At 40.7% G+C, this 13,558-nt stretch overlaps 2 protein-coding genes across 7 annotated transcripts in view; one reads left to right on the top strand and one right to left on the bottom strand.

Annotated features, from left to right (window-relative positions):
- The first annotated feature begins 328 nt into the window (after positions 1 to 328).
- Positions 329 to 4,055, top strand: LOC139813431 (uncharacterized). The gene is made up of 3 exons (XM_071778945.1): positions 329 to 815; positions 1,254 to 1,901; positions 2,400 to 4,055. The coding sequence occupies exons 1-3, from the start codon at positions 731 to 733 to the stop codon at positions 3,794 to 3,796; spliced, it is 2,130 nt and encodes a 709-aa protein (XP_071635046.1). The 5' UTR covers positions 329 to 730; the 3' UTR covers positions 3,797 to 4,055.
- Positions 4,056 to 4,181: 126 nt separating this feature from the next.
- LOC139813423 (serine/threonine-protein phosphatase 4 regulatory subunit 1) overlaps positions 4,182 to 13,558 on the bottom strand; it is a 125,944-nt gene continuing 116,567 nt past the window's right edge. For all 6 annotated transcript variants that reach the window (XM_071778928.1, XM_071778926.1, XM_071778927.1 and 3 more), the window contains 8 exons: positions 11,879 to 12,021; positions 11,612 to 11,761; positions 8,489 to 8,659; positions 8,088 to 8,371; positions 7,832 to 8,009; positions 6,505 to 7,581; positions 6,151 to 6,427; positions 4,182 to 6,070 (listed from right to left, as the gene is read on the bottom strand). In XM_071778928.1, coding sequence (XP_071635029.1) covers positions 5,889 to 6,070; positions 6,151 to 6,427; positions 6,505 to 7,581; positions 7,832 to 8,009; positions 8,088 to 8,371; positions 8,489 to 8,659; positions 11,612 to 11,761; positions 11,879 to 12,021 — 2,462 coding nt within the window. In that variant the 3' untranslated portion in view covers positions 4,182 to 5,888. The remainder of the gene's footprint in view (positions 6,071 to 6,150; positions 6,428 to 6,504; positions 7,582 to 7,831; positions 8,010 to 8,087; positions 8,372 to 8,488; positions 8,660 to 11,611; positions 11,762 to 11,878; positions 12,022 to 13,558) is intronic.

Here is a 13,558-nt window from a genome sequence, read left to right on the forward strand (position 1 = left end):
AGACACAACTGTTGAGTTCGTCTTATCAACACGCTGCGTTGATTGGTTGGTTCTAAAAGTAAGACCCAATCACGTTCGACTGCTACTGAGCGGCTTGGTCTGCTGAACGCGCCCATTGGAGATGTTACTAGATTTTAAAGTAGCGTTCACATAAGTTTAGCTTAATTTCGAGCTTAATTTTTTTTTATTGTTAAGTAGCGCCCATAGTTTACACAATGCTATACTTCCGTTTCATTGGCTAGGTATAGTGGCAAAATCTCAAAATAAGATCTAAACGATCTTACATATATAAATACAATATTATCTCAAGATCATTACATTGGCAGAATGTTTCTTTTTAAATTCGAGCAAAATCAACTATTTCAAATCCAAATATCCTCTCGACAAAATATTATAAAACATTCTTCGAAAGATGTTCCTTAAAAATACACAGAGAATAAAGTTTGAAACAGAAATCCCTCCAATTTCATTTTATTTATCTCTTATTATATTATTCATTTTATTTCTCTTTTATTCGATAATTCTTCTAAATGGCTTGAACGTGGATACGATCATAAATTCGAGCCGCGTTATCTCGTTTCTGTTTTCTCGCCGATAAAGTCGGAGTTACAACAAGGGCGGGCATGTCCGTTTTCAGCCACTCAACACCTATGAACAATTTAGAAAACGCTCATGATAACACATCGTGGATCTCGTTCTGCTTATCGGCCCCTTCCCAACGAATCGTGTTATGCCGAGATTGGTAATCCGCTCGGCTGTTTGGATACTGACGCTCCTCTTTCGCCTCGTCGTGACAGAAAATAAAACGTGTCCAGGTATCTGTCGCCACAGTTATCAGACTTCTTCATCCGTCCTTCGGAACAATTCTGCAAACGCTCGCGAAAGCGACAAATATATACGTAACGCATGTTGGAACGGGCGATAAATGAGTCTTTCGAAAGTCGAACTAGTCGACCCCCATTTTTTTGTACATTTCTGGATTTTAGCGCACGATTAATCTGTAATTTCATCGATTAGTTTGTAAGCATCGATTGATTGTAATTAAATTGTAACGCATGTTTGTTGGCACACGATTAATTTGTAATTTCAATGATTAGTTTATAATTTCGACGATTTTTTGTATCTTTTATCTCAGGAAGTTAATTAGTTTCTTTTTGGCCTTTGAGAAGTTCCAATAATAAAAACATCACGAAATAATGATAATGTTTATAGTCATCCAAGGCGCGACATTCAACCTTCCTCATTTTTTCCAGAACAAAACGGTCTCCTCTTGGATTCTCGAGAGGATAGACTGGCGCACGGTTCCTCCGGAAGCTTTTGGAGGCAAAGACCATCTCGTGGAAACGAATCGATCGAAACTGTCGGATCAGGATCGTTCCCGAACAAGATCTCGCGACTTCGAGTAGCAAGAAATATAGATCTCGAGGAAGGATACAAAAACACCAGTGCAAACAGAAGGACTTTGATGGACTATAACGGTCCAGTTATAATGGAGGATCCCGATGATACGAGCGATCAGAATCTCGCGAGTCACGTTCGCGTCAAAAGAAACGAGCCGATCGTTCGCCGATCGAGCCGCTCGGTAAAGTTGGTCGATTCGTTTCCGCGAAATTCTCAGCTCAGGACCGACGCGGCCAGCATATTCGGCGATTCGATGTTCGAAGGATCACTCTCGGATCGCGAGAACCGATCCGATAGTCCTGCCGTTGTGGATACCGTTGTCTCGCGCTCGCGGCGCAAACGAGGGGTCCTGTCGAAAAGCGGATATCGCAAGAAACGCGTCAAGGGAAATGTCGGGCATACGAAGCAGCACGTTGAGATAAAAAACGGAAAAAAGAAGAACGGTGTCTCGAAGTCCTCCCATCAGTCTCGCAAGAAAAAAACGAAGGATCTAAGCTCGAGTATATGTTGTCGTTGATTTCGCACGTTTTCAAAACATATCGAAATTCGTGTATCCGTACCTCACTAAATACTATTCGATTCTCAAGGGATGTTGTAAGGGATGATATTTTTTACGAATCGAATAAAACTCAGAATTAGACGGTCAACATTAAGGAAAGAGTTTGTTGCTTAGATCCTTAAATTAGCTTATTATTTTTTAATCTGAGAAACAGACCTGAAATAGATATAGAGAGGGGTTGTTATTTATGCCAGGCATATTTATAGCAAAAAAATCTTAGATAAATATATTTGGAACCGTATAAAAAATGAAACCTTTACGAGAGAGTATTTTAAAACTGAAAAAAACCTATTTTTAACTTATATCGTGTAATAGACAGAATACAGAGTATATAAACGACCCGCAACATCGCAAATATATAAATACTAGACGAATGTGAGCTTGAACTTTCAGCTTCTCAGAATGAATTTCTTCTTATTATCTCATTTATTTGTAGGAGAAAAAAAGAAAAATAAAGGAATCCGAATGCCCGTCAGAACGACCGACGAGTCCAGGATAGAAAAAAGGTCGTCCGGAAATAGCGACTTAAACACTGACATTGACACTGCCAGCGTCGAGGAAGCAGGAGGCTTAATTAGTCAGAAGGAAAACGCGTTATTAACAAACAATAGAAGTCTCGCTAAACAGCGAGAGGAGAACACCGTTGTGTTACCCTTCGTGCATACCGGAAGAGCGGAATTGCGCTTTCGCATCGAAAAACTTCCCGTGAACGAGTCGTCGTTCATCAGTCCCAACCGCTGGACGGACTGTCCCGTCGGGACCATCAGCCCCTGTTCGATTACGTCACCGAAATACAACGCGAGCGACGAAATTCTCGATCTCAATGTCACGAATCTCGAACTCGGCCCGAATTTCGACTCCGTCGCGGGAAGGAAGGCTGATAATTTAACAGTGGAGATTACGCTGAAGAAACTGGATCGCGGGAGTAACGCGTCAGTCCCGGAAACGAGCGATCCTGATGAAAGCATGTCGTTTTATAACACGGAATCTCATCCGGTTAGATCCAACGTGCCGGGAATCGAGGACGACCGAAATACGGAAAACGGAAACTACGATCGCACGAATGAGATGTCCGCGGGATACTCGGACGAGAAGTCGCGCGCGAAGAGAAACCAGGAAATTATGTCTAAGCGCTATCTACGAAGTGATAAGAACGCGAAGGGATCGAGACGTCTCAAGGACGCCGAACAAGGAACCGTGATCGGAGACGGCAAGCGTGGGAAGACGGGGGACAGAAGGACTCGCGGTAATCGCGCTGTAAGGTCGATCGAAGAGATAAAAAATCTTGCCGAAAAGTTAATCGTCAAAGTAAGGAACCGTTCGATTAAGAATCCGCTTCCTCGGGGATTATATTTTAAATTTACTGTAGATACCCTTCGTTTTCAGATAAACGAACTGCAAGTGTACGTGATCAATCGTACTGAGACTCTACGCGTGAGAGATTCCTGTAAAGACGCGGTTTGCGCGGTCGACGAGGAGGAACCGAGGACCTCTCTGGAGAAGAAGGACGTCTCGAGTTCCACGTCCAAGATCGCCAAGAACGTCGACAGCCGTCAACGCTTCGCGAAGGAGGCGGCCTTAGCGGGTAAAAGAATATCTCAAACGCGTTCCGGCGGCTCGAGATTCGCGCGGGGGGAGTATCCGACGAGCAGGAGATCGCGTCGCAAGTGGGGCAGGTGGATGGATTGGAGCAGCTGTAGCGTCACCTGCGGCAAGGGTCGACAGATTAGGTGGCGGCATTGCCTGCACGATTGCAACGACGCGGAAACCGAGATGGAGGAGAAAGCGTGCCAATTGCCGGCCTGTCCCCCAAGCAAGTTCCTCGGAATATTCTGAAAGATACTCCTCCTACAGAATCATTTGTTGATGTAGCCGCGCTTCGTAAACAAGAATCTCGAGTTCGCTTCTCGATAAGGAAAGTTCGCGAAGTATTAAATTCTTTGACATCATTTTTTATTTTATTCTCTTTTTTTTCCTGTGGGTAACACAGTTTTCGTACAAAGACTTTTTTACGACTTCGGATCACGTGCTCATATTTTACATTACGTAGGAACTATCAAAGATGCAATTAACGATCGATGATGAGTCATTCCGGGAAGATAATTTAAACGACGAAGTTCTTAAAATTCGTGCGTTATCGCCGTACGAATGAATTTTGTACAGCCTCGTGAACCTTCCTTGCTTATCAATCCATGTGTAACACCGTTGTATTTCGCATAACTGTGTAACAAATCGTTTGATGTATATTTCTCATCGTCTCATTATCAAATACATAATATATTATACAGGACTCTTAAACAATAACCTCCTTCTTCGCCTTCAGTATTCACAAATAACGAGGGCGTTCATCGCTTAAAGAGTAAGTCCGTCGCAGCTCAATCATCGTATTCATTTTTTACAAAGTCACACGAGATACGATTGTCCGCCTCTTTGCTAATAACCGCGTCAGAAAATGTTAACGAGCGTATACTTTCGCGTATACGTGCAGGTAGAAATGAATCTATACAATGCTTTCTTCCCCTCTTTTTTTTAATCAAATGCCGCAGGACTTCGCTCTATCAGCAATCCGCACACTTTTGTATGTTATAAAATTTGATATCGTACAATATTTATAAAGTTTCCTACAATACAATTTTCTCTTACGTTCGTTTTCAGTGATACTGACATAGAAAAATGTTAATAAAATTCGATCCATTTAACATTTTTATCCCATCAATTTAGGCGTAACGTAAGAATCGAAGTGTATTGTGAGCAACGTATAATTCACCTATTATTAAGCTAGATGACATGATAGTACTCTCTATAAGCAATTATTTGTCAAAGAAATATTCAACAAATACAAATGTATCATGTTTATGCGGCGAATTTTATTACAATCGGAATATTATCACGTCATTAGTGTAAATCTTCAATCATCAACAGTTCAACATTTTTTTATCTTCTTCCTGGACACTTGGATAAGATATCCCTCGAGACCACTTTTAAATGCATGGTAAAATGGACCATTTGATAATAAAATGCAATTGTTGACAAAGATTGTAATTTGTAGCCTGCAAATATAATTAGTATCTATTTTTCTTTCATCGAACATCATTATTTTAGATGTCAATTATCCGACACATTTATTGACAATCTGTGAAATATTCTCATGAATGGCACATTCTTAAATGCTAATTTAAACAAAATGCGCCTTATCGATATCTAATTTACATTTTGATGTTATGCTGCGTCTCACTCCCGGACTAAGTGCACAATAAAAAAAAATTGCTACAAAATAACGATACACGATATAGTGCCGAAATGTTGTACAATCGAACATTCGTGAAATGAAAATTAAGCGAATGAGAAAGACCATGTCAATGTAACGCTTTGAACTATTTAATATTCGACTTTACTATTCAAGAGAACAGCGTCACATGTACAAATTGATCACAATGATAAAACGCACCTATTCTTCGCGCGCACGTATTCACGCATACATACAAATGCTCCTACACTCATGCATCGTTACGTAATCAGTAAGTATCAATGGTCGCATACCGTGCGCATTGATACTCATATAATTTTGTCCTAGATTAAAAGGACGCAAATCAGTCACCATTGTAAATTGTAATCTTACCTATCACTCGACTACTTAAATCGTGAACGCTATGCTTGACAACTTTGAGCTTTGTTTTAACATCGTCAACCTATCTGCAATTGCAACTATCCAGTAGATCTGATACGTGTATGTCAGTTTGCGGTCAAAGCTTGGATGTTCACAGCTAGTTGCACACTTTTGGCTTATCATTTTATAAGAACCAGTCACTCGTGTGGAAGAACCAAGGCGTATCTCGTGATATTGTGTATATATATAAAGTTCGTTTCCTTTTTATATATAAAACCGCAGTGACTTCGTCGTGATCTATGAGATCAGAATACATCACTATTAAAATAGTATATTTCTTGCTTGTTCGACTTGATTGTTCTCGTCGGAGGAACAATAAGCCAGTATGTCTATTTGCTGCTCTTCACCACCGGCCAGCACTCGCACATCTCGATCCGCATCAACGCGCATTTTCGTGAGTATTCTTTCCACTTCTTCCATCGCTTCCATGCCCAAATTGTCCACTAAAGATAAAAAGGTACGAGATAAGATGCAATATACAGAATCAGCGCGACATATTATGAATGATAATATTAATACTTACAACCCATCGCAATCACATCCGTCGCTATAGTTCTCGCCACGGCTAATCTTACGTTAGGTACTCTGTCGCGTGACAAAGTTATCAAACATGGTAACATTTCCTTACAGAACTTCTCTCCCGTGATCGCGTTGTTGCGGATCAGTTGGGCGCACAGGAGTGCATAAGTTTGCCGGTATGTCCACTTATCAGCGTCTAGAACTAGAGTCTCTCGAAGCTCGAGAATAAGGGACGTCACCAGGACGTCCTCGGTGGACAAATAGCACATTATTTGTGTAATCTGAAGAAATTCAAGTTCAAATTTGTAGGCGGAACAATTATAAATTGCAATATATGCGAGAAGTCCAAATATCCTACCAGTTCAAGCGCGATGGTTCTAACGGCGGCAACCTTATCTACAAGCAATTGGATAGACAGCGGCGCGATACTTCGGGCCACGTCGCTCGGGCTGAACAGGCTCACAATCTCGAGCAATTGCGTGGCCAGTTCCTCCCTGAACCTCCAGTTCCATTCGTTATCCGTGGCGAGGAAGTCGCTTAACCTTGGTAGATATTGACAGCGGTCGGCGGGTTTGAGTATTTTCAGAAAGATCGCAAGGTGCTTGAGCACACCTATTCTGACCTCGTCCAAATCCTTGATAAAACCGTCATAGATTGGCACGAGGTCAGTGGCAGTGAGGTCTTCGCCTAATATCATGGCAATCTCGTGAATGCTGGATGCTAGAGTACGCCTGACCTTCCAGTGTTTCGCGCTCGACAACGACTGGTAAGCCTTTTTTAAGTAGTGCCAGTTCTCTTTGCCCAGCGTAAACGCGACTGCGGGAAAACTGAAGGCACAATGATGCGGGATTTCGGCACCCATGTCCACGCATTGCTCTGGATCGGCCATCGATACGTAATAATTGATTAATTCCTGAGGTACGATCTCTTGTCCATTATGTTTCGCGTTTAAGTTCTCACAAGATTCGTCATTCTTGCCTATGGAATCTATGTAGCACATATGATATAGATATTTTCTAGGTAGGGCGTCTAGGGTACAATCGAGGTTACACTCTTGGGTGTCGTCCAACGAATCCGCCCTCGGAAAACAGTCTTCTTCGTCATCATCATCATCATCATCTTCTTCTTTTTGTTCATTGAATTTATCGATTGATTGCTCGTTCATGTTTGAATCATCCTCATTCGAATTCTCGACGGGAATTGGAGTGAATTCGGAAGACCAGGAGAACGAGCAATTTTCCTCGGTTAAATTTTGTTCCGTTGCCGTCGCGTTCTGGGCGTTATTACGATTCATCACCGATTGCCTCGCAGCATGAGTAAGTTCATCATCCAGTGGTATATCCGGAGGTATATAATAATATAAAAATGGATTATATTTCTCCGTTTCCTCCATCTCTTTCTTGAGTTGATGTTTATTATACAGTATTCGAAGTTCCTGTAAATCAAATCAGAAATATAATAATTTTATATTTAAACTTTAAAAGAGCGTACACATATAAACTTACAACGAACTTTGCACGTAGAATTATAACAAAACAAATTATTTTTTAATTAAAAAATTAACTATTCTTCGTGATTTTTAAGATTAAAGAAAGATTAAAAATAAAAAATATAATTTCCGTTGTTCTTGATATAAGACAAATTTTAATAAATATGAAACGTTATGATATAACATTTAAACATACTTTATCTAGGTCTCTTTCGCGATCTTTTTTTTCTGAGGTTTCCAATATTTTAACGCTATCATGTCTCACATTCATCACAGGCAGATAAAACGAACTTTTGCTACTATCGTCGATATCTGGTATTTGACTTTTGATCGCACCTTTCATAGGAAAGATTCCTTCGTACGAGTAACATAGGCTGAAAAAAAAAAAAACACGCATTTAGATCGATATGAACACAAATTACAATAGTAGTAGGAAAGTTACACCACTATACCTGCGGATATTATCCTGCTTACTGGTATACACTAATTCGCCGTTCTTATTGTACGTGACTTCGGCGAACTGTTTGGCGAAGGTCGATATGAACGGTCCGAGTATTTGAAAGGCCGATATTCGCACCCACTTGGAGTCATCGTTCAAGTGTTTAGCCAGTATGTCCGCAAGTAACAATCGGCGATGTTCAGGCGTCGAACAGCAGGCGACCGGCATCATGACCTCGACGCACGCTTTTCGCACGTTCCACACTCTGTCGCCGCACAGATCAACAAACGTAGGAATCTAGAGACAATTCGAATGTCATCAGTAAACTGGACGATGCCACTAAAGTTCATATCAGACTGAAATGCGACCATGATTCTTTAGCTTTCCATTTTTATATCTATGAATAAGACTTACCAGCTTGCTATACAATTTCTCCTTTCCCACAGCGGTGCACATTTCCGCAAAGTGAGTAGCGCAGATTCTCCTCACCATCATGTCGTTATCCTCGCACAGGTCTAGGTATCGTGGTAGAAAGACCGTCTCTGTAAGTTCGCTACCAATCAGCGGTGCCAGTCTACACATGAGCTGCGAATTGATATAGAATATGGAACGTTGAGAAAATAAATAAGCGCAATGAGAAATTTTAACGTAAACAGATACGCGCTTATGCCGATTTTAATTTCAGGCGCTTCTCAAAATCATTCTGATTACGGAAATTAAGTTCCAGTTAAATTCTAATTAAACATTAAGCATATGCGGACGTATTTAAGTAAAGTATACAATTATAACGAACGATAAGAGGGGACAATATTTTTCAAGTATTAAGTAATATTTATAAAATTACATTAGAGTATTATGTAACAGGTGAAATACATCGTTCCGTTCCGCTCATCAAAGCTGGCTGTGATATGAATCGATAGCACCACATCACAACCACTCTGATGGGAGGAACAGTCGATTTTATTCAATCAGCCTTCCGTGAGAGACGTGCATCAGTTAATGGATTAGCGCTTATTGTACACAAGATGTACAACTACATTTATGTTACGTACAAAACGGCATATCTCGATCTCGATAAAGATAAAAAGATTTATTTGAATTATTACAAATTGCATAATCACATTTAAATAATTAAATTGCGCGAAAGTACCGTGATCGAACGTATTTACATTAATTACGTTGAAAAATTAAATCACAACACGAAATAATAATAATGCAAATCCACCCTTTCCATTTTGAAAAGCAGCATACGGATATTATAACATAAATTTATACGATTACATGCAACATAAATTATTTTACTGTAAACATCCTCTTTTTTATAATTATGTAAACATATCCTTCTTAACTTCACTTTTCAAAAATTATTATTTGCAACGTAAAATATATAGGTAAAAACGATACTTTGATTTATACTCATTCGCTATTTGTAACTATCTTTCTGCCTATTCCAACTAACCATTCCTTAGTCGCTAAATGTCGAAATATAGAGAGAAATTCGCTGTTAATTTTTTTCGCGCATTCCAAACTCGTTGAATTGTGAGTGCCGCAACGCTCATCAAAGCTGGCTGTGATATGAGCATCATTACATCAGCATATTACAGCCACTTTGTGAGCAACGCGAGCACGCTCTCCTCCTTGCAGTCGAGGATACAATCTCCAGAACGTCTCGCATGTTACATCCTTTCGCGCTTCCGCCACGGTGTAAACGGAGAGGGCGATGCGTAAAACGGCGATCCAAATCGTCAAAAATGGCTGTGATATGAAATTCAGAGGAGCAACACGCCACAACCAATTTGACGATTGGATCGCGTTCCTTCCTGCACGGCGCTTATTCGTCGGACACGGAGCCTTCCCGTGGTAATTTCTCAGAATGGATCGCGTAATCTTCTCTCGTGAAATTTGATGCAAATGTGAATATAAACGTCACGGTGATCTTCCGGTAGACCTTTCCGTATGTTCGTTCCATTATCCCGTCCTACGCGCTTGTCCCCAGATGCGTCGCATGCGTTATCGATTCAACAGGTATATATATCGACGGCGGAAAGCGGAATCTTCTCGACGATCGATTCTGCGGGCCAAGTCATCAAAATGGCTGTGATATGACTCGAAACATTCCACAACCAATTTGATGTATCGGACCGCAAAAGGTATATCCCCGTTCATGATGCTCCAACGTGGCGCTCCTCCGACGTGTCGTCTTCTCGCCTCTCCATCGCCTTTCTCACGTCTCGCACGTTGTCTCCTCATCGCTCCTCTCCTGTTCTCTGCCACTCGATTTTCCTCCACTTTTCCTTCCGTTCTCTTAATCACCGGAGCGTGTTGAAAACGGACACAATTTTGATCATCAAAGCTGGCTGTGATAGTCGAACTCTATGACAAACCAACTTTGATGGTAAAAGTATGCCCTATCTTTCGTCGGGATCCCGGTATTCGCGTTTTCCACAAACACTCCACGCTCCTTTCGCCTCCAATTCCGCTTTCTTTTTGTTTATGAAAATCTTCGATCGATGATGACTAAGTATTTCCTCGCTTTTTTAATCTTGCTCTTAAAGGATGTTTACCGCGTCTTTGCCGAACTCTTCTCTCTTTCTCCCTCTCTCTATTTCTGCTCTCATTCTTCTTATATTCTTATCGCTATGTTTCTTGTTTCGATTTGACAACTCGTTTTTTCAGCTAGCGCGATAAACCGTGTAATTTTCATCGCGCGATTCTCATTACTCTTCGCGCAACGTCGCCGAGGCGAACGGACGCCGCATGAAAGACAAGATAGTGAGACGCGATTGCGTAAGAACATCTCACTACCCATGTCTTTCAGGAGGAATCCGTAAATATGGAGGAACAATTTCGGAGGGTCGATATTCTCGATTTCGCACACAAAGTAACGCGACCGCCGCGTGTGACGTATTTCTAGTCTAAGGTTTCGCAATTCTTTTCGCGCGTCAATGACGAAAATTCGACATAAAATAGGCTACACAAAAGGCAAATCTGAGAAGATCGTGATTATCTTTAAGTAATCATATTTGTCTAACATTATATTTTATAGTTTATAATTTATATTTTTTATTTTTTATTTTAAGTAATTATATTTACTTAACATGTCATTTTTCCTGTCCATTTAGATCACGTGTACCACCCCGACGATACATCATGTGATAATTATTTTATACTCAAAGTATTAAATGTCCTGAAAGTTCAACGTTTCAGGCACGGAACGTGTTAAGAATATTAACTTGTAAATATTGAAAATAAAAATATCAGGAAAATATCCTTTTTCATCTATTTTTTCTACATCCATCATCTACGGAAGAGAAATAAACAATAAAAACATTCGATTTACAGAATTATTTTCTTTAAGATAGTTTAAGGATTTTTTTTACAATCCTATCGTCCTTCATGCGTATCTTTTCTTTAATTTAAGATAACAATGTAACTTGAAGAATATGTTACGTACAGCCTCTTTTATGTCAAGTTTTCGATTATCTTTCGGCTCTCCGCGACAAGAAGAAGAAAACGAATGAAGCGCGGGAAACTTACGGAGATGTTCGCGGTTCGGACATGTTCGTCGTTCATCGTGGGACAGATCAAGCTTTCTATCGTGGGACAGATAACATTCTCGATCGTGTCGTTGTCAAGGAGGCCTCGTTTCACCAACATTGTCAGCGCGCTTTGGGCCATTTGCCGTACCTGTAGAGCAAAAACGTCTCATAATATTTACATCGCCGCTGGGATATTTCGGTTTTTGCCCTTAGGAACGCGCGTTCAAAACACGATATAGGCATGCAGCGTGACGTGATCACTTGCCTGGTTGTCCAGGTCGCTCAGGTATTTCATCACGATACCGAGTAGGTGATTGCGGAGAACGTCGCCGAAGAGATGCGGCGCCTCGTGGCAGATAATCGCCACATTCGGAATTTGCTCCACCAGGTCCGACCGCACCAAAGAATCTGTGAACAGAAACTGTACATTAGTATGGTTTTTCGAAAACACAGGAAGAGCGGTTTTAATTTTAATTCGATTTCTAGCAATACAAGAAGTTTCGCGAGAAATCGGATTTAATTAACCGGATCGAACGCGAATAAACTCGCTGTAATGTTCCCGTGATCTTTATTCGAATAACGTGTTTCGAAAATGGATAATATTAATTTTTTCTAATAAAACGAACGTTAGAAGAATGCCGTAGATGTATAATAAATATATTCGTCCTTTCGAATTAGTAAACTTTCGAGAAGGATCTGAGCGTTTTCGAATCTCGTGGACTAAATAAAAATTGGGCAACAAGAATTCATAACACGTGTTAATTTAAATTACTAGATTGAATCGATAGATGCGAGCAAATTTAAGTTCTGAAAGCTCCCCCGAACCTAAGATAAGATCAAAAATCTATTTTAGCAACGACGAATTAAATTTTATAGAAATCCAACGGACACAGAGAGTTAGTTATACATTGCTTGAACAGATTAAATTGTTGTTTTCCCTTCGAATATTACCTAGGTGTCATGTTGATACCACGTGCTATCGTTTCCCCGCGAATTCGAGAGTCACGTGCGACATCCACGCAGGAATCCCGGGAAGAAAAGCTTTCGACGAGTAAAGCTCTCGGACGATCTACACGCTACTGAGGGCACGCGGGTAAATGTGGCGCGGGAAGCATAGCTTTGCGAAATGCGATGGAGGGGGATGCTAGAAGCGGGGGTGCTACAATCTGTGTGGGGCCTCACGATAGGACCGTGGGCCAAAAGACTAACTCAGTGGAAGGGATGCGTGGAAGAAATAAGGGAAGAAAGGAAGGGAGGAGCGAAAGGAAATGACGTACGTGTACTCTTTCGTGAGGCCCGACGCCCGACATCCCTGATTCTTGAACGTCCTTGAAAATTGTTCTTCCCTCTCTGTCTTTTCCGTTTCCCTCTCACTTTTTACGAAAACCGCGGCTCCCTACGCGTTTCTTTTCTTTTTCTGCCTGTCTCGCTCTCTTGAGGCTCTTTTGAAGGACTCGCAAACCGCTTTTTCATTTTCTACACACAAGCTAGATCGCCATTAATCATCGCCGAAAACCTATTTTCCTTTCTTGCCTTTTCTGTCCCGGTACGCGCCTGATTTTTGCCTGATTGGGCGTTCCGTCAAAAATACCCCGCTGTCAAAGATTCAGCAGCATCGCCACGTGCATTCCTCTACGAGATATGGGGGAGAATATCTTTGTTGGCGTATTTGCATGGGTCTTTTTGGAATTTTTACTTTTTTGGTAAAACGGTTGTTGCATGAACCACGATTAATTAAATCGTACAGATTACGGTAGAAGACCAATATTCTTATCGTAATTTAATAATAAATTTTGACGATAAAAATATTAGTAGAAAAATTTTCTCACAATAACTGATTAGAATTATTTTTGTGTGGTTAAGAATAATCACATATCTCTTATTGATAAGTAGTAATAATGTAAAAAGTATCAAACGTGGAATACATGCACGTGTTTTACAGGCG

Source organism: Temnothorax longispinosus, chromosome 5, assembly GCF_030848805.1.
Source record: "Temnothorax longispinosus isolate EJ_2023e chromosome 5, Tlon_JGU_v1, whole genome shotgun sequence".
NCBI classification, from domain to species: Eukaryota; Metazoa; Arthropoda; class Insecta; order Hymenoptera; family Formicidae; genus Temnothorax; species Temnothorax longispinosus.